We start from the raw sequence: 26525 nt of genomic DNA, 5'->3' as shown, positions 1-26525 counted from the left end.
AGCAGGAACCCGGACCAGCCCACAGAGAGCTCTGAATAGCATTTATGATCCTTAATCAGCAAGCACGCAGCGTTGATCTGGAAATTAATTGGACGCTCAGGTTTTCCACACACCACGGACAGTCAGATATTACGAAGATTTTGACAGGAATATATTTAGTAGCAGCATCACTGATGTTCCGTCACAAGCAGAGACCTATACCCACTTTGGGGCTCATTATATCCTGAGTGGCAATGGGTGCTTAGCAAATCTCTTTTGATTATGATGATTAACCACATTGCTCAGTGTCTTTAACAGCTAGTGAGGAATTGGACCAGAGCTGGGGTTTTCTAAATATGATCCACTATACTATTATTTATTTAACCATCTTTACTTAATTGACTCACTCATTTATCAGATTGCTTTTAAGGGTAATTATATGTTTACCACCGTAGTGGAAAACCTCACTTTCTATGCAAATAGGACAATCTTTAAAAATAGATACAGTCCACCCCAAATCCCCTGTGCGCGCCCCAAGAAATGCTGGGCTGGGATGTGCTTGTAGCAAAGATCTCAGAATGTGTAGCCAGGGTCATGGGTTCCCACAGCTGTGTGAGTATGCAACGCACAGCAGGTGGTGCAGGGAAAGGATGGAGAAGGAAAAGAGGATGGTTTCTCAGGTGAACGACAGTGAATATCTGCTGCAGCTACAGGGACCACCAGCTAAGAGCCAGAGAGAGACTAGTCTTCTGGACTCACCTCCTGGGCCAGGGACCAGAACTCAGTTATCTGGGGAGGGGCAGGGAATGAAGTGGGTGTGAGCTCAGTACCGTGTTTACTGCTGCTGAAAGATTCCTTTAGCCTTTACTCTATTAAACAATATTTACAGATGTACCTAAAGGTAGGTGTTTTCAGGGGCAAAACCTACTTTCAACTTCATACATTGCTAGTGGGAATGTCAAATGGAACAATCCCTTTGGGAAAAGGCGTGGCCGTCTTACAAAGTTAAACACACACTTACTGTACAACCAGCAATCCCACCCTAAGTATTTACCAAGGGAAAATGAAAACATATGTTCATTAAAAGACATGTACAAGAATGTTCATAGCAGCTTTATACATCTTTGTAAAAACTGGAAATAATTCAAATGCCCACTAACATGTGGAAGGACAAATAAAATTGTAACATCTTCATATAATGGATACTGTTTCACAACCAAAGGAATAAAGCTACTGATACAAACAACAAAGTAAGCAAATCTCAAAAATGTTATATTAGTTAAAGAAGGGAAACACAAAAAGTACATACTCTCTGGTTCTATTTACATCAAGTTCTAAAACAGGCACAATTAACTTACAGTGATAAAAATCAGAAGAGGGGTTGACCAAGGTGGATGGAGGGCATGAGAGAACTTTCCAAGGAGGTGAAAATGTTCTATAACTTGATTGCCGTGATGGCTGCATGGGGGTGTATGTTGCCAAAACTCATAGAGCTGAACACTTAACATCACATATTTTGCTATAGGCAAAATATACTTCAATTTTTTAAAAATACAGTGTTTAAAATTACCTATTAGCAAAAGAGCTGATGTAGAAATGAGTTACTACTGAAAATGCCCTGTGAATGTGGGAAGAAGCAGAGGGAAAGTAGCCCATCTCCTGGGAGAGGTGCTCTCTCACTGACCCTGGGAGAAGACAGGTGCCTGCCCTCCTCCCTCCAATCTCTGGAATGGGTGTAGTTTAATGATTCTGACGTCTTAGAACTGCATCACTCTGTATAGAATACTACTCAGCTGTAAAAAAGAACAAAATGTTGCCATTTGCAGCAACATGGGTGGATGTGGAGGGCATTTTGCTAAGTGAAATAAGTCAGACAGAGAAAAACAAATACTGTATGATATTTATATGGGGGATCTAAAAAATGCAACAAACTAGTGAATAAAAAAAGAAGCAGACTCACAGGTCTAGAGAACAAACTACTGGTTACCGGAGGGAGACAGGGAGGGGTAATATAGGGGTGCGGGAGTGGGAGATACAGGCTACTGGGTATAAGATAGGCTAAAGGACGTATTGTACAACACAGGGAATATAGCGAACAGTTTGTAGTAACTGTAAATGAAAAGTAACTTTTAAAATTGTATAAAAAATTTGAAAAAATTTTTAAAAGAACTGCATTACTCTTGCTTTTTTCCATATTTGCATTTTTAATATAGGAGGCTTGCTCAACATAAAAAAAAGATTCAGACTGTATAGCAGTGTAAATAAAATTAAAACTGCAATTTCTCTTCTCTCCCGTCTCCTACTCCTCCTCTACAAAACCTACTCGCTTCTCAGTTTTCGTGATGTAGCTGTTCTGTGTGGATCCTTCCAGATTTTCTTCCCCAAACTGGAATCATACAGTAGATCATATTGTGCAATCTGCTGTTATGTACCAACATCTTCTCTCCCGTAGAATAGATACACCATAATTTGTTCAATCGAACCCCTAAAAATTGTCTTTTTGATTCTCCCCCAATGTTTTGCTATGATAAACTATGGAATGACTATATTGCCATGAACATAGATCTCTGAATTCTTGTGTGAATATCCTTGTAGAATAAATTCCTAGAAGTAATATTTCTGGGTCAAGGAGTATATGCAATTTTAATTTTGATAAAGTTTATCAAATTATTCTCTGAAAAGTTTGAATTAATTTACAGTCCTCCCAAGAGTATCACTTCTTGTTTTGATCTCAAAGAGAGGAACAATAAAGTGAAGAGAATACTGCAATGTTGAAACACTCTCCAACGCCCTTGAAAAACAAAAGTGATGCAGGGGCCAACACATCCCTATTTTCACTGCTGATCTGAAATTTCCGTAATGAGGAAATAAAACACATCATTTTAAAAAAATGAGATTAATGAGAGTTGAGAGGTATGACTTGAACATTTGCTGGTTAACAGAGTTACAGAAACACTGTTACATCAGTTACAGTAATTAACCAGAGATGAAGATGAATCACAGGGACCCTCTTTGCCAGCCGAGTCTCAACCTAAGTGCTGAGTAATGAGCTGCTGGTGGGGACAGGATGGCGAGAACTGGCTAGACTGAGAAAAGGATGCAGCTCTCATCCTCCAAAATGTGTGCTGGGTTCTCAGAAACACAGAATTCCATCCTGCCTCGGCTTCCCAAAAAACACCCCCGCCTCATAGAGCTTGCCCTTCAGGAAATAGGACAGTTGCCAACAAACACATCTTGGCTGTATTCCCAAGGTATTTTTCTTCCTTAAGTGGAGTTAAACTCTTTCTGAACCTGAAAGAATATGACCCTGAAGGAAACAGAGCCTGTCCCTGAGGTGAAATGCACAAACAGGAAAAAAACCCAGAGGCAGAGCTTCAGCATCTTGCCCACCAGGTCAGAGAGAATTCATGACCCACCTCGTAGTCAATTGTGTTGGAAATAGTTCTTTAGAATGGGGGAAAAAAAGATTTGAGAGAAACGGCGGTATATTCCCAAGCTCTAACTAGAAATCATATTACATACTCCACCAGGATAAGAGCACTTCACTTAATATCGCTTAAAATCACTCTAGTGTGGGAGCCAATTGCTATTTTTTCAATTCACTTTTTACTTACAGAAAGTAAAATTTATTCTTTTTGGTGCACCATTCTATGAGTTTTGACAAATGCATAAAATCATGTAACCACCACCACAACTGACAGACAGAACACCTCCATCACCCCCACCCCTGCAAAATCCCCTTATGCTGCCCCTTTGTGGTCAACCCACTGCAGCCCCACCCTCAGTGCCTGGCAACCACAGATCTGTTTTCTGTCCCTGTAATTTTGCCTTCTCTAGAGAATCTCATATGCAGGGGATCCTACAGTAAAAAACGAAACAAAACAAAAGAAGTAAAAGTCTTTTGAGTCTGGTTGTTTTCATGCATTTGTGATCCATCCATGCAGTTGTGTATATCAGCATTCATTCCTTTTTATTGCTGTGTAGTATTCCATGGTGTGGACGTACTACAATTCGTTTATCCATCCTCCACTTGCAGGACATTTGGATGACTCCCAGTTTGGGCAATTATAAATCAAGTCACCATAGATGTTCACATACAGGTTTTTGTGTGAAAATAAGATTTCCTTTATCTTGGGATTGCTGTGTCATATGCTAACCCAAGCGCTAGTTAATCTCCAGAAAATATAAATGTCCCGAGAGTGCAAGGAGCCTGGAAACATTTCTGTTGCCTCTAGGGTGAGAATGCTCTTCTCCAGGAATATTGTTCTCACACAGCCTGGGTCTGGGAGTAAACATCCATTCTAGCTGGGATTGGGAACTCAGGGTGTGAACTCTGATGCCTTCAGTCCAGTGAGTTCAGAAAATCACTTGCTCATTTTTGTTTTAGGCCCTAAGTCAAGCTAAACCAAGACACTTCCATTTCCTTTCTTTTTCCCATCAACTTTTGTATCTTAAAAGTCTCATTAAGATTTACACACAAATAGATATTGGGATTTTTAACTGAATGAAAGAAATTTCAGTAGAAGTCTGATCATTTTTCCATTTGAATTTTTAAAATATACGCAGTCGCCAAATTTGAACATTAAATGTGAATTTATGTGATTATATTCCCAGAAAGCTAAAAAAAGTCTAAATCACCATAATTATATATTCCCTATTATGTCTCAACTCAAACATAAATTTTGATGATTTGTCTTCAAAATGATAAATATTTTAAATGTTTCCTCTTTTCTATCACAGTTGAACACTGCTGAGTTAAATCCAATGACTGTTAGATTGAGGCTAAAGGTTTGCTGTTTGTAGCAAAGCTAATGATTTCTATCTTGCTTCAATTGAATTAAGTTTATGAGATCTCTATTTTTATCTCTAATATCAGCTTATTTTATTTTTCCATTTTCCACTTGTTTTTCTAAAATAATAAGGGCAAAATGCAATTAAAATATGCAAATAATGCTGCTGACAACACCGCCATTGCTAAACGTGGTATAAATAAAGTGGTATGAGGCTGGTGCATATAAAAGGAGACCTGGGAATATCAATATCTAATGTTCAAAAACGCAAGTAGTGAAAAGGTGAATATTTAAAGGTTTGGAAACCCTTGGAAACATACTTGTGCTGTTTTGCCCAATTCCAAAAACAAACGATCTTATTTTAATAATTTTGTTAAGGTACAGAAAATGAGTACACTCTACCTGATTAGTCCCATAACATCAAATGATACTGGAGTCAACAAAATAATTTAGACAATTCTTGTCACTAGTTCATTCACTCATTCAACGTGTAATGAAAGTCTGCTCTGTGCACTGTGGCATCAAAAGACACACTCCACACCCTTGAACCGCTTACTGTGAACTGGAGGGGATGGAAAAGTGAGGTGAGGGCTGTGAAGGGACATCTACCCACAGCAGAGTGTCACTCGAATAGAGGTGACATCTGAGCTGACTCAAGTGAGCCCAAGTGAGGGAGGAGAGAGTTCCAGACAGACGCCACAGCATGGAGTTCAGACACAGCTGGATGGAGCTGCATGCCGGGGAGGGGGGAAGATAACAGTAGAGCCGCGTGTTAGCTCCTAGGGCTGCTGTAACACACACCACAAACTGGGAGGCTTAAGACAACAGTAGCGGGTTCTCTCACAGTTCTGGAGGCCAGAGAACAAAATCAAGGTATTAGCAGGGCTGGTCCTTTGGAGACTCTGAAGGAGAATCTGCTCCCTGCCTCTCCTAGTTTCTGGTGGTTGTGGGCAGCCCTTGGTGTCCTCGGCTTAGAGACCCATCAGTCCAATCTCTGTGTCTATCTACACCTGTCCCCCTCCTCCCTGTGTGTCTTTGTGTCTCAGTCTCTTCATGACTTTCTTATCAGGACACCAGTCGTGGGACTTAGGATCCACCCGAATCTAGCAGGACCTCATTTGACTTGTTTACATCCGCAAAGACCTCATTTCCAAATAAAGTCACTTTCACGTGGCGTGTGGGCGTTAGGTTTTTGGGAGACGCGTTTAACTCACAAGAAGAAAGTTCCGCAAACCACAGCCCACCCACCCACCACCCTTTTGCTGTTGTTGTTTGTAAATAAGGCTTATAGGGACACAGCCACGCCCATCTGTTTTCATGTCACGGAGGGCGGCTCTCCCACTTCAACGGCAGAGGTGGGTCCTTGGGACAGAGACCACAAGGCCTAAAACACTTACTGTCTGGGCCTTCCAGGAGAAGGTTGGTGACCCCTGAGCTAGAGAGAATCTGGTAAAAGGCTGATCATGAACTGCCTTGGGAGTGAAGCTAAGAACTAAGAACTTGACCCCGAAAACTGGGGGATGCAGCCGGTGTTGAGAGAAAGCGTGCGAAATGGGATGGAGAAGTGGCAATGAGAAAGTGGAGCGGGCGAGGGATTTGCAGGCCCCGATGAAACATCTCGGTGATTAAAGAAGGACAGAAGTTGGGGAACAGGCAGTGGAGGGAGGAGAATGAAATGGGGAACTTTGTGATTTCAACAGAGTCACTGTTCTGGGTCATGAGAAGATGAAGGAAGATGCTGGGGTGAAATTGAAGGGGAATTGTTGGAGTGGCGGGGCGGGGGCCAGGGGGCCAGATGAGCATTGTCATGGTTCTTAGAAATGCCGGGAACAGCGATGATAGCGAGGAACACCATGAGTCAAGGGCACGTTGTCCCCAAAAGGTCTAGAGCAGAGTATTTTCCTTCCCGAGGGACTGGTGTCCATAATTCAACTGCTGCAACCCCTGTGCACAGATTGTGTGATCAGTGTGGATCCTGCTGTTTGATCCTTGTAGCAACTTAATAAGGTATGTGCACAGCCTCGGAATGAAGGCTGTAATCACTTTTCCATAGGTTATGAATTATGAAGTTGGCTTCCCATCACAAATGCTGTCAAAGTTTTTTGGCTTCAAAACCAATTAAAATGATGAATAGCTGTGAAAGGAACCAGAAGTGCATTTAATCTTTCTCCAGAACAGTGGGAGATCAGTCCTTTTTTTGTGTCACATTTCACATAGGCTGGGAACATAAAATTGGTCTCGTTCAAAGGTAAGAGTCAAACAACTTCTTCGTGAAAGGGAACTGATCCACTTTGCTTTTTTCCAGCCATAAACACTGAGATATTTACGTGCCTCGTCATCCTCTTTGCTTATCTCCCAAGGTCGCAGCACTCTCTTTCCATCTTTTCCTCTTAGCAAGGTTATCCTAAAAAGAATCACCAAAGCAGACATTAGCTCTTTGAAGCAAAAAGGACAAGCAAGAAGGGTGCTGACAAGCTTCTGAGTTTGATTTATTACCAATTTGAAACTGCGTAACAATCCAAAGCCTTGGGGTCCGCACTCCCCATCTCTCTGCCATTTACTATATCTTAGGTCTTAATGCTCCCACTCAGTTCCAAGGGCGTTGGGACAACCAAAGTGCTCAGTCTCCTAATTCTTTTCTTTACTTTTTATCATAGGAAAGAGCTGTAGATGCCATGCACTACAGAAAGGAGAGAATGAGTCAGAAGTCCTAATTTTTAATACTAACCCAACCACTTCAAGCTGAAAACCTTGAGCAAATTACATAACCTCCCTGAGCCTCGGCTTTCATATCTGTAAAATGGAGGTTACAATTCTCAATTCTCAAAACTGTTGTGAGACGAAAGCAAGGCCCTACTACAGAGCACAGGGAACTATATTCAATATCCTGTGATAAACCATAATGGAAAAGAATATGTATATATGTATAACTAAGTCATTTTGCTGTACTTTTTTTAAAATTTTGCTGTACTTTTTTTTTAATTTTGAAAAGGAAAGAAAAACTGTTGTGAGGCTCGACTGAATTCAATTTGTGTTGAATTATACACACACTTAGTTTATACATAAAACTGACAGGTGTATGTGTAATAGCAACAGACTCCTGCGTGATACAGTTATTATTCACAGAGCTATGCCTTTGACAGAAGGAAAACATTGTGTAAATGTGTTTAAGACAAAGCCTCCAATAAATAATATTTGGACAGAACAACTCCTTCGAAGAGGTGACTCAGCTATCAGTGAACTCATCTTTGCTATTTTTAGGGCTGGAAAAAAGAGAAGCAGGTGATGCTGAAGTTGTATAATCGGTCGCACGGGGAGGGTACTCAAAGGTAGTGGCCTTGACCTCGGCAGCCATTCCAAGGCAAGCAGAGCCTTCAAAGAGGAAACAGAGGAGCAGCCTTGAGCATCTCTGCAGCATCGTAGGGCCCCCAGTCACAGGAGACGGAAACACAAATTGACTTGTACCTGGCCCCCTTGACAGCGCAAATTTAGACCCCAGAACTGTGTCTCTCTCTCCTCGTGCTGATTTACAGGGTTGCTATCGCAGGGCCTTGACAGCACGCTCAGTCTTTGTGGAACTGCGCAAATCAGGCTCGAACTGCCCTTAGCCAGCCACTCCCGACCCCTTCAATCTCCCACCCGGGGAGGCCCGTAAGAGCAGCTACTTGAGCCCATTTGTTGGCTGCCCCCCTTCTGTCAGGGGCCCTGGAGCGCGATCGCTCTCCTTACCGTCTTATTACATCATTAAGGCTAAGTTCAACTGCCTTTCTTAAACCCCCATCTTTCTTCTCCTCTGCTGGAGTGGTGGGCACTGAACTGATGAAGGTTCCCAGCACTGCCCAGAGCTGCTTTTACACAACTTGCTCAAGGTCACCTTTGTCACTGTGCGGGGCACAGAGAGACCTCAGCAGTAAAGGCTGTGGAGGAATCCAGCAGGGCTGGCCCAGAGCTGGGAGGACTGGCCAGTTCTAGGGTACTCACCTGAGTGAAACCGGTCAGGAGCTTGGATTGGCTCCAAGTTGAATCCATACGCAGATTCGGACTGTGAGGCCAAGGAAAGACCGAGCACAGAATCTCAGCACCCCTGCGTTACCTGGGTGCACCCTCATTTTTACCAAATCCAAGTTAGATCTTGCTATACCGTTCACTTTAGCTTGTCTGTACCATTTGTTAGGATCCAGGAAACATATCATTTCTTTTCAGGAATAGAGGCAAGGCATAGAAATAGGTATGTATCCTAATATAAACACATTGTTTAATGTTTTAACTCCTATTGCTGTTAAAACGGCTTGGCATTTAGTTTGATTATAATTGCATGCATTTTTTAACTTTTGACAGAAACTTTATTTTAAGCAGTAGGAGGCAAAAATAATTCAAACTTTAATATTCATCAAAATTTATCCAACAGCAGGAGACCCTTCGCTCTGAATTTTACTCTCCTTTCTTGCAGAATCCACTCCCCACTGCCCCAAGAGCCCTCACCTGCCAGGAGCACGGGGAATCCAGTAATACTGTGCATAATAGCCACACTTTATCTTGCTTTCTTTTGTTTTCTTTGGTTCATCAGGCCTTCCCTTCCCAACCAAAGGAATTTATTGCAACAGCTCTGTTCTTAGAACTGAACTTCTCCGTAGAAAGAACTTCAGCCTAAGAGATGCCAAGAAGTTCCTGATGCTCCCAAAATACCACCCTTCAATCTCTGCTATTAGAGATTGAGAACTATAGCTTTTTCCAGTGTCCGTGCTCTTCTGTTAAAGCGAATAATGTCGGGAAGGGCAGTGTACTGAACTTATCCATGCGAAAGTATGAATGGCTTATCAAATTCAATTTCTTTCTGTTATAGAATTTAGGAAGAAGAGGGAGGAAGGAAAGTAGGAGATTAAGGGGAAGTGAACGGGCCAAAGGCAAACATGCACTCGTTTTATAAATAAAAGAATCAGTGTGCACACATGAATTCCCTGGAGATCCTGCTAAAACGCGGATTCAGATTCTGCCAGTCTCGGGTGCAGCCTGAAGTCCTGCAATTCTAACAAGATATCTGGTGATGTCAGTACTTCTGGTCCACAGACCACACTGTAAGCAGCAGGGGGGCCAGAACTTGAGGAGTGAACAGAGATGTCAGCTCAGTGGCTCTTGACCTTGTCTCATCAGAACACCCTGAAGAGTTTTTGTGTCCTTTTTTAAACTACTGATGCCCAAGCCCCACCCCAGATGAATTAAATCAAAATCTAGGGGTCACTCGGGTATACATATTTCTAAAAGCTCCCCAGTTTATTCTACTGAGCAGCCTCAGTTGAGAACCACTGTTAGCCAATAAATTCATTGGAGCCTCAGGTGTCAGTCCCTGGCTGATGTATTAGCTTGTGAGGGCTAAAGGCAAGACACCCCAGCCAAGGGCATCTTCTCCAACGGGAACTTGCGATCGCGCAATGCCTGGTAAATAGTTGGTACTCAGTAAATATGTGTTCCATGAAAAAATAAATGATCGGCCGAATGCATGAATGATTGAACACCTTCGAAGGCCAACAGTCTACAGACTGTCAAGGATTGAATTCACAATGTTGAAATGACAACTGACAGGGCTGAAATTTGAAGACAGAAAGTTTTTTCCATTACTCTTATAAATCCCCCAAATAGACAATCAGTTCTCGAGCCACTGTTAAGGGTGGATCTGCTGGTGACTAGAGGAGTCAAAGCCATAAACATCACCATCTCTTTATTCCAGTGTTTCCCAGTCATCCACCAGTCATAACACGCCTTCACAACTTTTGCTATCGGTGCTATTACTTACCTAGCATGTTTCCTTAAATTGACTCACTTTTTTCACACAGATGGATGTATTTTAAAGGGAAACTATAAATCACTGTTTCAAATAGGAAAACAACCAATATCCCTCAACATATATAGAAGCACCTGTCAAAATAAATACAATGAAAGCAACTCAAGCTGGCTGCTGCTGCCTGCCAACACTTGTCCCTGTCAGATAAGAAGATGGATTAGCAAGGAATAGGGAGGAATTAAAGACGCGGGCGCACTTAATGGAGGCTTGTCGTTGGCATAATAAGAAGGATCGGAGGGGTGCTTTGCAAGGAGTCACAGTCAAGTTCTGCAATGCCAGGTATTGAAGGCACCACGTGCAAGCACCTCAGGGAACACCATTCCCAGCCAATGAAGTTCAAGTTGTACCCAGAAACCCAAGGGTCACCAACTAGTGCAGATGGGGCTCTGGAGCAAAAACGGAAGTATTTCCCAGATCTCAGTTTCTGGGGAATCCAGTCATCCATGTGATTTGTCTGTAAACAGGGTGATGTTTGTTTTCCTACTTCTGAGAGGAACAGCATCATCAACAGAGAAAATCAGAACCTTGCTGTCAAAAGCAGGGGAATTAGCTTTCTCTTTGGAGGCATATTTGTTGGTTTAAGCCTTGGATAGAAAAGTCACTGAATAAAACCATGCTGTTATCAAATGAATGGATCAGACAAAGTAAGAGATGAGCTTCCCAGCTCTTTAGTGAGGTGTGTCCCAGGGTCAGGAGGTAAATTCCTATCTCAGTTCATATGCTTAGATTTGGACAGAATGACCCATTGACATTTCAGGGAATAAACCCACTGAATTATCCTTTTTTATTTGCTGGTTGCTTTTCTTTTAAACAACACACGCAGAATGTGACACTGTGATTCTAATGCAGAGGCAAGACTGAGGAGTTAGGGGAGAGGCCTCCGGGACCAGACTGCCTGGTCTAAGTCCCTGCTGTGCCCCCTTTTTATCTGTGTGACCTCAGGGGGAATAGTCAACCTCTCTGTGCCTCACTCAGTCTCCTTGCTCCTAGAATGAGAGTGATAATAAGAGTACTACCACATAAGGACATCGCAGGGAGGAGCAAACGCAGACGAAGCATCTAAAAGAGCTCCTTGCACAAAATAAGCACTCAACATGTGTTACCTGTCGTTATTATTATGCCAGAAAAATACACAAAACAAAAGGCAATGCAATGAAATCTGTCTTCCTTCCACCCCAGGCCCTGGGCCTCTCCCTAGACACAAAGCAGTATAAAAAGGCTCTTGTGTATCTTTCCAGAAATACTTTATGCAATTTACCATCAAGTGTATCCTTCTCTTCTATGCTAATGGGGGCTCACCATGCACTCTGTTCTACACGTTGTCTTTTTTACTTAATATTTCTTGGGAAGGAGTACATTGCAGGCCATGTACCTTGTTCTTTGCTGGGACTGCAGTTTTGCATTGTGTGGCTGCACCATCATTGATTTACGTCATCCCCCCCTGTGGGACACAAGCCTTTTCTGGTCTTTCACTTTTACAATCGTGCTGCGTGAACACATTTAAACGCAAATCTTTCATATACGTACAAGTACACCTTTAGGAGAGATTCTTACAGGTGGGATCGCTTGGTCAAAGAGTCTGTGCATCTTTTATTCTGATAGATGTTGCCAAATTTCTCTTTGAAGAGATTACACCAATTTGCACACCACCTACCTATGTACACAAGTATGTCTTTCTTCTCATACTCAGGATAATATTTTAAATTCATGAAACGAAATGCATAGGATAACCAAGGAAAAGCAATTATATTGAAACAGTTATCAAAAGGTTAAAAATACACTTTTGCGAAACAGTAGTATGTATCCCTCTTTGTAATGCGTTAAATAACAAAATCTAGTGCCAGGTAGGAGTGAGTAGAAAAGATGTCTCAGCAAATCTGTGATAGTTTTGACGCGGTATGAAAGTACATATTGGTGACAAGCTCTCAGGTACTGCTAGTAATATCGTGGCCTGTAGTCCACATCCGTAACTGAAGGAAACGCTAAATTTGAGCTGTCAGCTGGTGAAAAAGAAAGATGTAAATTTTTTCCAGACAAGTGCTGGACCCTGTCTCAGCGTCAGCGCTCGGAGGTTCATCACAATGAGTGGCAGCTTCTCCTCCAAGCATCAGTTCAGCCTCAGGAATTCATGCTTTTAGGGCAGCTATTAAAATTCATGAGTGGGAACTGGCCTCAATCTAGCCTAAGACAGGCTTCATTGGCCTTCCAAAGCAGTAAGACGGGCTAAGAAGACGCGAGCAGGCAGAGATAGCTCTAAAGCCATCCAGAGGGGCTGGCTTGGCCGTGTCTTAGAGGTAGTTAGTGCCCCACTTCTGCCTTCAATGTATCTGCTCTCCTACCCACACAGGGTTTTGGAGAATATTAAATAAAATAAGAGAACGTAACCTGCTTTGAAAAACTTAAAGGCACTCTATTAACTTAGGGCACTGTGGCAACCATTAGGGATTTATATTATGATTATTATTACCTCCTGTTATGTTTAGTTCTTAGAGCCTCCCTCAGATCGGCTGATAGGAGTGACATTAGGGCCAAAGGATGGAGCCGCTCAGCTTTGGAAACTAAAAAGCACAGCGGTCCAGGACGTGGCTTAGGCTTGGTGGTACCTGCCCAGCCTGGCTATCACGCTTCTCTCACCCGGAGAGTAATCCAGTGACTAGCGAAGTTGCTGGAATGTCTAGGAGCAAGAAAGAGGTGATGGTAAGGGGTGTCAAATCCACAGAGAACACTCCATCCCTGGAAAAACACATGACTCTGGAAATCTTAGGAGTATAGGAGAAAGATTTCAAACAATTTTCTGACTATGCATCTTTTTGTGTGTGTGTGTGCTGGAGAAATGTTAAATTTCATTAAGTTTTACAGCCAGACTTAAGATAGACATAAATTCCTTTAATGCTGGTTTTAGTCAAAAATGAGCTGAACATTCTCATTAAACCCGTGTATGTGGGAGAATTATTTGAGGAAAATCAAAATAGGCACAGTCGGGAAATTTCTGCCCTGACCATATTAAATGCAAGTAGATGGCAAAGCAAAATTCTTTCGGCTCTAGTGGACTGGGCCCTTTTGCTGCTCAATGTCCATACAGAGGAGCTTTGTTCTGGGGCAATATGGTTGCAGTCTGAGAGCCTATCTGGGGAAGCTCATTCCCGCTTCATTAGTCCGTGAGCACAGTGCAATTTCAGCTAATAACGTTACAGAGCTCCTAGCTGGGTTATTTGATTAAATGCCTTTAGGAAAAGTAGCAAGTTGGAATAAAGGGACATATGCAATGTACTTTCTTGTTCTGAGTGCCTATAGCTGTGGAATTACATTGGCAACGTATCCTATGCCATGCTGTACCCATAGTCACAAACTCCTATTGCCTGAGATATTATGTGAGTCTGGTATTACCTGACATCTCACAGGGGCCACATTGTCTCCCTGGTTCAATTTCTCTGCGGTCTGAGCTTGTACACGTCTGTAACTAGGAGACGCATTTCTTGCCGTGACTCATAGACATGCTAGTACTTAAGTGCATTCTTGTGAAATTGAAAAAAGCTCCCCTTTCCGGGGGGTGAATTGCAAAACAGCACCTTCTTCTGGGCAAATAGATTAGAAAATGTGCCCCCTTCTGGGCAGACAAATGAGAAAAGGGTGGCTCCTCCGGGCAGGCAGACCGATTAGTGTTTCAAGGCCCTCCCCAGGGCACAGGCCTGTGAGTCCAGTGCAGCCCCTCATTGCCCCCTTTGGGCGTGGCTGCTTGTGAAGGCATGACCTGATTAAAGATGCCACTTGCCTCCTAGAGGCGTGGGATAGGGAGGGTGGGAGGGAGACGCCAGAGGGAAGAGATATGGGGATATATGTATACATATAGCTGATTCACTTTGTTATACAGCAGAAACGAACACACCATTGTAAAGCAATTATACTCCAATAAAGATGTTAAAAAAAATGCCACTTGCCTAATTTTATAGTCAGACCACAGAGTTTGCTCCTTAGTGCTCTAAAAAATTCAATCACACCAACGGACCTTTATATTAAATACATTGGTCTATTATGAGAGCATGGTATTGTCAGAATGTCGAAGCAACATCAGTTTTAAAACTGAAAGATGGGTGAGCCCTTGTGTAGCAGACACCATACGTGCCCATATCACCTGGTCACATGCTGTTTACTGCAAACACCTGCCAAGGGTGATGTTCTGACCGTGGGCACAGACAGGATAATTGTAGATGGAAAGACAGATGAACTAGAGGGTCGGTGCCCCTAGGACTGACCTTCAACCCACGATGGGCAGAGGGGTGGTGGGGACAATGGTGGGGCTTCCCCGCCATCCCAGCGGGATGCCCTCATGGCCTCCACAAGTGGGCTGAGCCCCCATTTCTGGGCACAGGAACACCTGATAACCTACTTTTGATTGGTGTGAGGCCCAGGACAGGTAAACTTCAAACTCTTAGCAACATAGTGAGGTTAGTTTGTATCAGATTCCTTTTCGGCAGCTACAGCTCACCTAGAGAGAAGGGGCCATGGGACAGGTATGTCTCAGGGCAAAGGAGCCTCCTAGGAAGGCAGGACTGGGTGAGATGCTGGGTAAGATGAGCGCGAGCCTCAGGCTATCAGCAGGCAGCCTGGGCGCCCAAAGGCCTAGGAAGCCAGTCAAGCGTTGATGAACACTTTCTATAAAATATAGTAAATATTTTAAGATTGGTAGGCTTCTGCCACAACTACTTAAGTCTGCTGTTATATTGTGAAAGCAGCACTACGCAACCCATAAACAAATGGACATGACTATGTTCCAATAAAACCTTATTTACAAAAACAAGTGGTGGGCCAGATTTGGCCTTTGGGTCATATTTTGTGACTCTTGCCGTAGGTGATCAAAGAAAGTAGAGGACACAAAAGCAGAAGAAAGAGGTGAGACATCATCCACAGTGTGCTTGCTGGCCCACATCCCTTACTTCCTTTTATCCTCACAGCAACCAAGCAGTTACTGTTTTATAATCTGCATTTTAAAGATGAGGAAAACCTCAGTTTCCAGAAAATAAGAATATTGCCAAGACCAAATAGCCTGGGTTCAAAACCAGATCTGTCTGATTTAATGCCTCTCTTCCTTCCCCTACTTCAAGCTGACAACTGCAGATACATCTGTCTTGTGCTACCCAGCAAGGAAAGTCCACTTGTCCCAGAGGCAGTAAATTCCAGATTTGGGGGTTAAGGGTGGCAGTGCTAGAGTTGAGTTCAGTCTCAAGGGGCTCAGAAGCTCCTCTGAAAATGTTAAAGCAACAAACATGATTGCCACTGGGTCCACCACCAGCTTCCAAGGTGAGACCAGCCATAGCATCAGACAGGTGCCATTTGTCAGCCTGCGCCTTTGATGGCAGCACCTCAGATACAACGGAGTCAGAAGATTTCATGAAAATAAGTAAGTCCCTTGTCCTTACTTAGCCTAGTGTGCAGGCAGGCCATCTGATGGGAGAGTGCGCAGCGCAAACAACATCCAAAACCATAATTATTAAACTTCTTTGCTGAGAGTTAATCTAGCCTTGCTTTCTGAGTATGCATTAAAGTGTTCAGACACTAAGCCTTAGAAATACTAATTGCTAGAGGGATTTTTTTTCCCTGCACTCAACTCTTAAAGAGAAAATGAGCCATTATCAGAAGTTTCCTCTAGAAATAACTTCCAGGGATGCCCTGAGGTCAGTTTGGATTCAGCCCAATCTTCCTACTTTCTCCACAGTGGTACAATGATAATTCAAGTTCTTAATGGTGACTCTGAATCATCCTGATACTGAATCATCAATGATTAAATTATGCTCATTAAACAGCTAGTATTTTCTAAAAGAAAATAGACTAATGCATTTTCAGATGAAGTTACAGAATTCAAACCAAAACAAACCTCTGGCTTAGCCTAAGATACCAGAGCATTAAATCTACAGGGACTTACTTCCTCCCAATTGTCTATGTTAATGGATATTTTAGAAAATTCCCGTGTAATCCAAGACCAGTTTAATTTATTCCTGTACACAAACAGTTTTATGGACGAAGACATTGTAATTCAGATCAATAAATGACTCATCGAGTTTGAGCTCTAAAAGTATAAACAGAACCCTTGCAAAAAGTCGCTCATTCCTCTTTCTTGCTATAAACCGTTTGATTTTTTGCCAGAAAATATACAGCCAAAGAACACCTGTTTGCCTTCCTTAATACTCAGCCTCAGCCTAGACTATTACACACGGAATTAGCATTAGTCATCAAATGAATTGTAAAGACAACAAATTAAGAGTTCCTAAGTCCTCATCCGACTAAACATTGAGGTGAATTTGACTGCAGACAATACATGGTCTTTCTTCTTGCTGTAAAAGCAGTCTCAGAGTCCCGTGGATCCTCAGGAATAAATTCTGCTGTCTGAACTCTCCAGTTCCTCCCCCTGCCCCCACCCACGTCGCGGCAAGCCATTTTCTCCAGAACCAGAAATCAGAGCCAAAGACCTCGGCCCAGACCGCAGGTGACAGTTGTGAACAAGAAAGGTGAGCCAAGGCGGAAAGCTGGTGAAACAGGTCAATTGCTTAGGCAGCAAACACAAAGGTGCAGAAATTTCTGATTTTATTTTTCTCTAGTGGATTTTTTGGGGGGGACCTCTCACCGTTGTGGCCTCTCCCGTTGCGGAGCACAGGCTCCGGACGCCCAGGCTCAGCGGCCCTGGCTCACGGGCCCAGCTGCTCCGCAGCATGCGGGATCCTTCCGGACCGGGGCACGAACCCGCGTGAGTCCGAGAGTCCGTCGGCAGGCGGACTCTCAACCACTGCGCCACCAGGGAAGCCCTTTAGTGTAATTTAATTTCTATCCAACAACCTGCTGGCACTGATGGTAGAAATTTGACCTTGGACAACACGGGTTTTGCTCCCACCCTCCTGTCTCCACCCTCAAGCTTCAAAGGACTAGCACAGCATCAAGAAGAGGCGGCGGGTTCCCGGAGCTCATGTCTCATCATCTGTCCACCATGAAAACTACTGCTGCATCCCCACCCCAATGGCGTCGGTCATCACTTCACGCAGATCCTGCCTGAACCCTGGATCCTCACTGTCGTGACCCTTGGACTTCCTAGGGCAGCTGGTTCTCTCTGTCGTGTTCTCAATAATCTCAGCCTCCCACACAATATTCTGCTGCTTCCTGTTCTGCAGTGAGCGTCACAGGAACACTGAATGGGGCATCCCCGCGTCCCTCAGCTAAGACACCTCACGGAGCTACTTGTGGTCCTCAGCTCCACGCCCCTGTTCTAGGATGAGTCCCAGACCTCTCTGAGGTTGGACATCCCAACACACCCCCTTCCCACTCCAAGAGCACAGACCAGAAGAGAGAGATAGTGCTCAGGGCTCCCTCTGAGGGCCCTACAAGTGCTACTCAATAAATTTTCTATTCAATTCACCTTAGACTGGGCCATTTTAATTTCTTCTACAGAGAAACAAACTAGGCCTAGCAAATAGTCTTCCAGATCTATCACTTAACTTTCAACCTCAGCTTTGAAACCCCAAAGAAAAACTTATTAACTTGTGTTCCTCTTAATATTCCAACCCTACCAGCTCTACCTAAGCATGCTCTTGTCTCAAAAATTCGGGGAAGATTGGGCTAATTGAACACATTTAGGGAAGATGAATAATTTACTTTCAAAATAGTATCCCTCAAAAGAATTGAGATCCAAATAGCTCAAGAAACATCAAGATAAAAAAAATATGCCAAATCTGAGAGGGTCTCCCAAAGACTGGGATTATAGCCCAGATAGAGAATTAAGCTTTTAAAGGTGAATGAAGGTAGTTTGGGATCTAAGTGGAGTGGAGCAGACCTGGGTATTTGCCAATAATTATGGCCAATGGAGACAGGAACACATCCTCTCTAAAGACTAGGATTTGAAGGAAGACCTAGATTCTAGAACACAGGATAGCCATATTCAATGCCCAAGATAAGTGACTGGTCCGAATTTTGAATAGAAAGGTGGGGGAGGGAAAAATGAGGAATTGTTTTTCAATGGGTATGAAGTTTCTGTTATGCAAATGAATACGTTCTAGACCTCTGCCATGTAGCAGTCAACAGTACAGTATTATACACTGTAAAATATGTTCAGAGGATAGATCGCATGTTAAATGTTCGTACCAAAAAAAAAGAAGGAGAAAAACACACAGACACAAAAGAACACAAGGAAATTTTGAAGGTGATGGGTATGTTTAGTACCTTGGTTGTGGTGATGGCATCATGAGTGTACACATATCAAGATGTAGACATTAAACGTGTGGAATTTCTTGTATAAGAATTATACCTCAATAAAGCTAAAAACTTTTAAGTTAAAAAAATTTTAAACAAATTTCAAGGTGACTTCTGCCCCAAGCATATTTTAAAAAATAAATTAGTATACAATTCTGGTCATTCCAACTACTGATGGCCCTTTGCCATCCAACAAATGGAAACACAAACTCATGGAACTAGTCAATTTGCTCTTAAAACCATTATGCCACTAATACATTAAGTTTACAAACTAAAGTGTTTTGACTCATAAAAGAGCACAATTCTCTAAAATGTCTCAGGGCCCATGGAATGGAGAAATTTCCCAGCTGCAATATGTATCTAACCCAGCGTTTCCCAGCCCAGTGTATACTGCGGACCAGGAAACCATCCGGGGTCTTGGCTGCACACCTCTAAAAACAAGGAGGGAGGTTGGGATGAGGAGAGAGGAGCTTCACGGAGCTCAGCATCCCTGGGCAACTGACAGGCAGAGAGGAAGGAAGGGATTAGCCATCAGATGGTGGGGGACCATCTTCCATCATGGACCAAAATAAAAGGCTGACCAACTGAAGACCTAAATGGACAAAATTAAAGCATGAAATCAATTTAAGCAAATAGGTAATTGATTTCTGTGGGGAAAGACTCTCAATGGGAAAATTGGAGGTATTGGACTTAATAGAATTTAAACTTCTCATTGTATCTTGTAGCATTAAGAGGACTCCTGTTTGCAATTATCTATTTTTTGTGGGATTGATGTCTGTCCCCACAACCAGGCTGTAATTTACATGTGGGCAGGGATGTCACCATTGTAGTCCCATACTTGGGAAAGTCCCTGGCATATATTAGACTCAATGATATTTGTTGAGTGAATAAATGAGGTTGATATCATGGCCAATGTTCGGGGCTTGGGTTTAACACCCGTAAATGTAAAGGAGACAAGCCTTCTGTCAGCCTGAAGCAGGGAACTGGAGTGAGCTCTGCATAAAGTAAGAAAACTCTAGAGGCTGCCTCACTTGTGACAGGAGAACTAGATCCTTCTGGCCATCAGTGCAAGGAAGCTTAACGAGAGTCCTGGCTTCCGGGGGAGCCCCACTGACCCACAAGTGTCACTCAGCTCAAAATGGAGACAGTCCTGGGTAGCACAGGACACAAATTTGCTAACCCTTTGAGGGCTTGGAATAGGATGGGATGAGAGAGCCTGGAAAAGAGGATAACGGGAGGATAGAACCCTCCACAGACGCACGTCTGCTCTGTCACCTCTTCAAGGGCTGGTCCAGAGAGAACGTTAACACAGCCCTCCACGGAAGGACTGTCCACATAAGACAGCTGCATCTCTCGGATCCTCTCGTGCCCGTGCCTCTGGCTTTATGACCTAATGACACACCTTGTGTTTTGCAGAACGCCGAAGCAAGCTACGACTTCAGCAGCAACGACCCCTATCCTTACCCTCGATACACAGATGACTGGTTTAACAGGTAAATGGGGCCTCCTGAGGTGTCTGGGACATCAGGTGTGGGGTTTTATTTCGCTCTGTTGTGTTTTTAAGGCTTAATTATCACCAGCAAAATGCTCTCAATGCCTTGCTAAATTATATGATGATTTTTTTTCCTTCTTTGTGGCTACATTCTCTAAATTCTTGATATTTTTTAATATGGCAACACTCCTCTAGAATTATCTCTTGACTATTTTGTTCTGTTGAACTAGGAATTATTTGCCACCTTATTAAAGATAAAAAGAAAATAGGAATACTAAGAAACCCTTTCTCAACCCACCACAAGGTGATTGTAAACACATGGGTTTTACTTGATCTGTTGAAACTATTGCAGAGAGCTCTTTTGCCCCAGGGCTCTGTGCCTATATGTTTTTGAAAAGTGTTTTTGCTGTAGCCTTATAACAGCTCATGTAGTCCCTTTTGACAAAACAGTAAGCATAATTGGCAGAGGTTTGGGGTATTTTTTTAACTGAGGTATAATTAGTTTCAGCTGTACCACATAATGATTCCATATTTGTATACACTGCAAAAAGATCACCACTGTAAGTCTAGTTAATATCTGACACCACACATAGTCACATAAAAAACCTTTTTTCCTTGTGATGAGGACTTCTGAGATCAACTCTTAGCAACTTGCAAATATGCAGTACAGTATTGTTAACTCTGGGTTTGAAATAGTTCTTGGCATCCTATTATGCAACACTACCCAATGAATGGTTCGTCCAAAAGTGTGGTTTTTCTTTGGCCTGTTTTGCTACAAAACATGTAAATGCAGTCTCTTCCTTCTCCAAGTAAAATTCTTGCCTAAGTTGTTTGTCACATGTAAGAAATATCAAGAAATTAAGGCACGTGGCTTGTTCAATCAAAATTGACTCAGTTCTAAACCTAGTGTTTCCCCATTATTGATGTTTTTGAGTGAAGCTGATGAGAGCGTATGAACTTCAGTTAATGATATAAAAATATATTGTGTGTACAGCACTGTACTCATTGCTTCTGCTTCTCGTGACAAACTCAAGGTAGATGAAACAAATGCTGTCATCCTCAGTTTAGAGACAAGGAAACAGGCTCAGAAAAGTTGCCAGACCTCCCTGGACAAACAACCAGTAAATATCAAAGCTGACACTTGAACCCAAGCTCCATAAGTGTTTCTAAATCCAAATTGTACCCTTCTTTTATAAGCATCATCTTTACTATAAAAGACAGAAGGCATGATGACCAGAGAGTGGCCAGGAATGGGTCCCCACTGGACCGGGTAGCTTAGACTCTGTTCCTACAGTTAGCAAGTTGACCAGAGACTGTGTGGGGCACAGACAGAGCACATGGGGCTTGGTAATTACAGAAAATGCAGAAAAGAATAAAGGGGAAAACACAATTCGAATTTGTAACATTTTTAAAAGATCGTTGCTAATATCCAAGAGCACAGTTCACTCTCTATCAACCTCATCTGCAGCTTTAAAATCATCATGCGGGGTTTGGAAGTGTGCGTTTAGGGGGTGAGGGTGTATAAAAAAGGCCAGAGAACTTTTGACTTGAAGTGTCTCTTACTCACCTAGATCCTTGCATACCCTTAGCTGATAAACCATTTTCAGACACAGGGATGTGAAGTCATCAAATAGAAGTCACTAAGGCAGGGGCGAGGCATAATTATTAACAGCAGCCTGGAACCTTGTGCTGAGAAGGACAACGAGGGTGGCCGTGGCTTCAGCACCATCGGTCACCAGCTGTCCACACGCTATCAAAAAGGGCAGTAGCAACACGCGTGCCAGCTACTAGCTTTCTCTCTGCAGCTAGTAGGCACTAAATTCATCTTCAGTGGATGGACCCAGGCACAAAAATATAGCCAACAGAATGGTTCCCCCCATCTCATTTTCTGAGCCCAAACACAACCCCCCACAAGTAAGTCTTCCTGTGTGATGAGCTGTAAGAATATTCTTTAAACAAAAACAAAAGCAGGGCTTACCTGGTGGCCCAGTGGTTGAGAGTCCACCTGCCGATGCAGGGGACACAGGTTCGTGCCCCAATCCGGGAAGATCCCACATGCCGCAGAGCGGCTGGGCCCGTGAGCCATGGCCGCTGAGCCTGCGCGTCCAGAGCCTGTGCTCTGCAACGGGAGAGGCCGCAGCAGTGAGAGGCCCACGTACCGAAAAAAAACAAAAAACAATAAAAAACAAAAGCAAAAACGGAGATGTCCTCTATCTTAAATAATTTCATTTGCAAACTTGTTCTTAAAAGTTCAATTTTAAACTGGCTAAAATCCTCTAGGACTAATGAGCTCTTAGGGCAATAAAATTCTTTTTTTTTAATTTATTTAACTTATTTATTTTTGGCTGCATTGGGTCTTCATTGCTGCGTGTGGGCTTTCTCTAGTTGCGGCGAGTGGGGAATACTCTTCGTTGCGGTACGTGGGCTTCTCATTGCAGTGGCTTCTCTTGTTGCGGAGCACGGGCTCTAGGCGTGAGGGCTCAGTAGTTGTGGCACGAGGGCTTCGTTGCTCCGTGGCTTATGGGATCTTCCTGCACCAGGGCCCAAACCCGTGTTCCCTGCATTGGCAGGCAGATTCTTAACCACTGTGCCACCAGGGAAGCCCAGGGCACTAAAATTCTTCATTGCCAGAGGTGGAATCCCCAAGTGTCCAACTGCTTGAGACACGGTCATCGTGAGTCAGGCAAGTATGATCCTTGCCTCTTAAGGAAACAATGACTCAAGACACAGTGGCCACTTTGAGGAATAAATGGGGTTTTTCACAATTATCAAGTCATTTTCAAAGATCCTCATGCATCATGGCTTGACTGGACAGTACCACGGTTCAATTCACGGCCTCTCGAAACAAAACTACTGTTGTAAGTGATTATGAGAGGAAGGCAGGTCAAAGTTCAGGCCACATCCCTGGGAGGATCTGTGGTCCGAAAAGTCGTGTCTGTCCTGGAGGTGGTCCCTGCTTGGCACAAAGAGAATTTGAAGATAGCACCCTTCCCTTGAGTGTAAGATAAGTTTATTTAAAATTCCCTCTTGGATGAATATTATGCCTAGTACTTCTTTCAGTATAACTAGGGGGGTTTAAAGGAAATCTAATTGGCCATGAGTTAATAATTGTTAAAGCTGGATGATGGTTACATGAGATTTCACTCTACTTTTGTCTATTCTGATATTTTCTATAAAAAAAAGTAAATTTTAAAAGCATAGGACGTAAAAAGAGATAAACAGAACTGGGCCTTTAGCTTGGTACTCATGAAACAATTCATTTTGGTGGTTAAGCTTCTGAGGAGCTTGCAATGTCCCATGAGGAGGTGACAGCAACTCAAATCACTACAGTGCTAAGTGTAGCCAGGGCTGAAATCATACAAGGAAAGCGAACGCCTATTAATTACTATGTTTAAGGCACTGTTTTAGTGCTTTGCACGTATTAATTTTCAATCTAATCCTCTGAAATAGGTGTGAACATTATTATCCCTATTTTGGAAACCGAAGCACAGAGAGATTAAGTAACGTGTGCAAGGTCACACAGCTAACAAGTGGTGGAGACAGGATTTGACACCAGTGAGGGGCCATTACAAGCACTGCCTCATAATGAAAGTGCTTTGGAGAGAGAGCGTGGAGAAATGCAAAGTTATCTCTGGCTGGGGAAACTGGGACAGGTTTCCTTGAAGATGTGGCATTTGGTCTGGGATTTGAATGAAGGTACTAGGTAGAGTTGGGAGGGGAGGGGAGTGTATTCTGGGGTGAGGGTACAATTTAGGCAAAGAAGCAGAGGCAGGAGGTACAGACGTGTTCAGGAGGTGTCCTGGATAACTGGTCCTGGAGTTAGACACTGGTGCAGAAGGTAGCAGTCTGAGAAGGCCTCATGGAGGAGGTGAGCATGAAAGGTTTGGACAGGTTGCTAGGAGAAAAGAGGAGAGATCTTGTGATTGGGTCGGAAACTGGGCGTGGGGCCTAGACAAGGACGATTCTCCCGTTGCACTCTAGGAATGCAGCTGCCCAGAAGCTCTGAGAGCCTTGAGCACTTGCCCTTGCCTGGAGCAGGGTTTACTGCCCAGGCAGCCTGAGCCTCCGGCCTGCCAATTTCTTCAGGTGTTCTCTTCTAGGCTTGGGCACCAGTCCCAACACCCCCATCTTTGCTCAGCCGACTCGGGGCTCTTGGATAAGCTAGTTTTGGCACCGAAACTCCAATGAAGGGCTGCCCGATGCTGACCAGCAGTGGGTTTGCTGCTGCTCCAGCCACACTACCTGCCACACAGGCCAGTTAGAATGCAGAGGCAATTCCTGCCCAGAAAAGGCCACACTCTCCATCATTGGCTTCTCACTGCTGTGGAAAGTAGAAAATAAAACACTCTACCAGGGGTGCTCTCAAGAACAAGCAAGGAGAACATTCCCCTTGGTTTGGAAACTGAGTCTAATAGCCGCGTGTCTCCCCTGGGCTTTCCTCACACTTTAAACCATCATATCTCCTCTCTGTGCTTATAGGTTAACTTGTTTTCCTTCAAGTGTACGTTTCTTTAAGAACATACTTAAAACACCAAGCCAAGGACTCCTTATGAAGGCAAACTTCATACATATGCAGAACAGCTTTTAGGGGGCCTGTATATTAGAATTCCTCGCCCTGTGCCTCATCTGATTTTGTAGGATTATTCCTTTTTCAGCAGAGCAAGTGTATTTATTCTGCTGTGAACCATTTGATAATTGTATGCGGTATCTGTGCTCCAGGTATGTATTTGAAACACAGTTGAGAAATTTGGAAAAGGAGTGTAATTTCCTCCTATCTTGCAATCAGAGAAATACAGACGACCAAGCAAAATAATAACAGCCACAGTAGCAACAATAACCCAAACTGCAAAAAGGTAGAAAATAATACATATTTAATAAGCATCAATAATATGCAACACAGCTATAACTGATTTGCTATGAGGTATCAGGATCTAGTATCACATTTTTTTTCTGGCATTCAATAAATATTGATTGGCTGGTTGATGGATGGGTGGCATACTTTCTCAGCCTTGCCAAGATGTTGAGTGCCCTTGACATCTGTCCATTTCAGAGCTGCCTGCTTCTCCCGAGGTTTGCAGCTCACACTTTGTCAATAATCTTGCAGCCTTGCTGGGTTTTAGATCAATGTTTGGTGATGCACTGCAGATCTGTATTCCATTGCTGTGCTGCTGTCCACAAAACTCTCTCTTGCATAGCATTTCTTTGACAGGCATACACCACTGAAATGTCATCCCCACCATAGGCAATATTTATGGAGCATCACAGGGTGCAGCATGCTCTATCTATTACGCCCTAAAGAGTAAGAGATTCTGGATTAGATGCAATTCCTGGTCACAAAAAGTTTACTATAAATTCAGGAAGAGAGAAGACATTTATTATTCAAGCAACCAAAATGAAGGGAAATACGGATAAATGGATGCCAAGGATCGTCTGTCTCTATGTGAGCACATCTGATTGATAGCATTAGTTAAACCTTCAAATAAGAACGATTTTCAGTGATTAACTTTTTAAATTAAAAATCATATTTCATTCTGAAGAACCCAATACACAGACCTAAAAAGAATATGGGGGAAAAATTGCTCTCTCTGGTTGGCTATTAGCACAGTGATGGAAACCAATACTTTACCCTGGGGACATGTAATGGCTTAGAAATAGACAAACATCTCTCCCTTCTGTCTTTACGGACTAATTCTGAAATTGCCTCCTGAATAACAAAATCCAAACTGCCTTCAAAGACCTAATCTAAGTTTTTCTTTCATGTGAGCGTTAGACTACCTCATAAGCTGATATCAGCTCAAAGGTTGCTCTTTGCAATCAGCCCCCTCTCTCTAGCCAATCCAGAGTACAGTGAAATCCAACAGAATTTAATTCTGTGAGCTCTTCTGAGCCACTGGAGAAATACCACAAAGTTGTGAGTTTTTTTAAAAATTTCTAGTCCACTACCTGGATGACACAAGTTTTCATTATTTAAAATTTCCCCTTCAGCTAAAAGAAATAGACGTAACACAGATTTGGGGTTGTGGAGAGAATCATACAGATTGCAAAAGAAATATCTGTATGTTGGTATAATCATTTCTACTTTGGAAATTAATGTTTGCCATATGGGGGGATTTTATGGTCCTCAGGTGGCAATTATTCTTTTCTTAAGAGACAAAAATACAGTAGATTGTAATGCACAAAGATAGTGGTATAT

At 43.0% G+C, this 26525-nt stretch overlaps 1 protein-coding gene across 2 annotated transcripts in view; it reads left to right on the top strand.

Annotated features, from left to right (window-relative positions):
- Window positions 1–26525, top strand: part of PCSK2 (proprotein convertase subtilisin/kexin type 2) — a 214975-nt gene that overhangs the window by 141139 nt on the left and 47311 nt on the right. For both annotated transcript variants that reach the window (XM_007461791.1, XM_007461792.1), the window contains one exon: window positions 20257–20333. In XM_007461791.1, the coding sequence (XP_007461853.1) occupies window positions 20257–20333 (77 nt within the window). The remainder of the gene's footprint in view (window positions 1–20256; window positions 20334–26525) is intronic.

The sequence above is a fragment of the Lipotes vexillifer genome, unplaced genomic scaffold, assembly GCF_000442215.2.
Source record: "Lipotes vexillifer unplaced genomic scaffold, Lipotes_vexillifer_v1.1 scaffold285, whole genome shotgun sequence".
NCBI classification, from domain to species: Eukaryota; Metazoa; Chordata; class Mammalia; order Artiodactyla; family Lipotidae; genus Lipotes; species Lipotes vexillifer.
The sequence above is the reverse complement of the archived record's forward strand: the minus strand, read 5'-3'. Positions and strand labels throughout refer to the sequence as shown.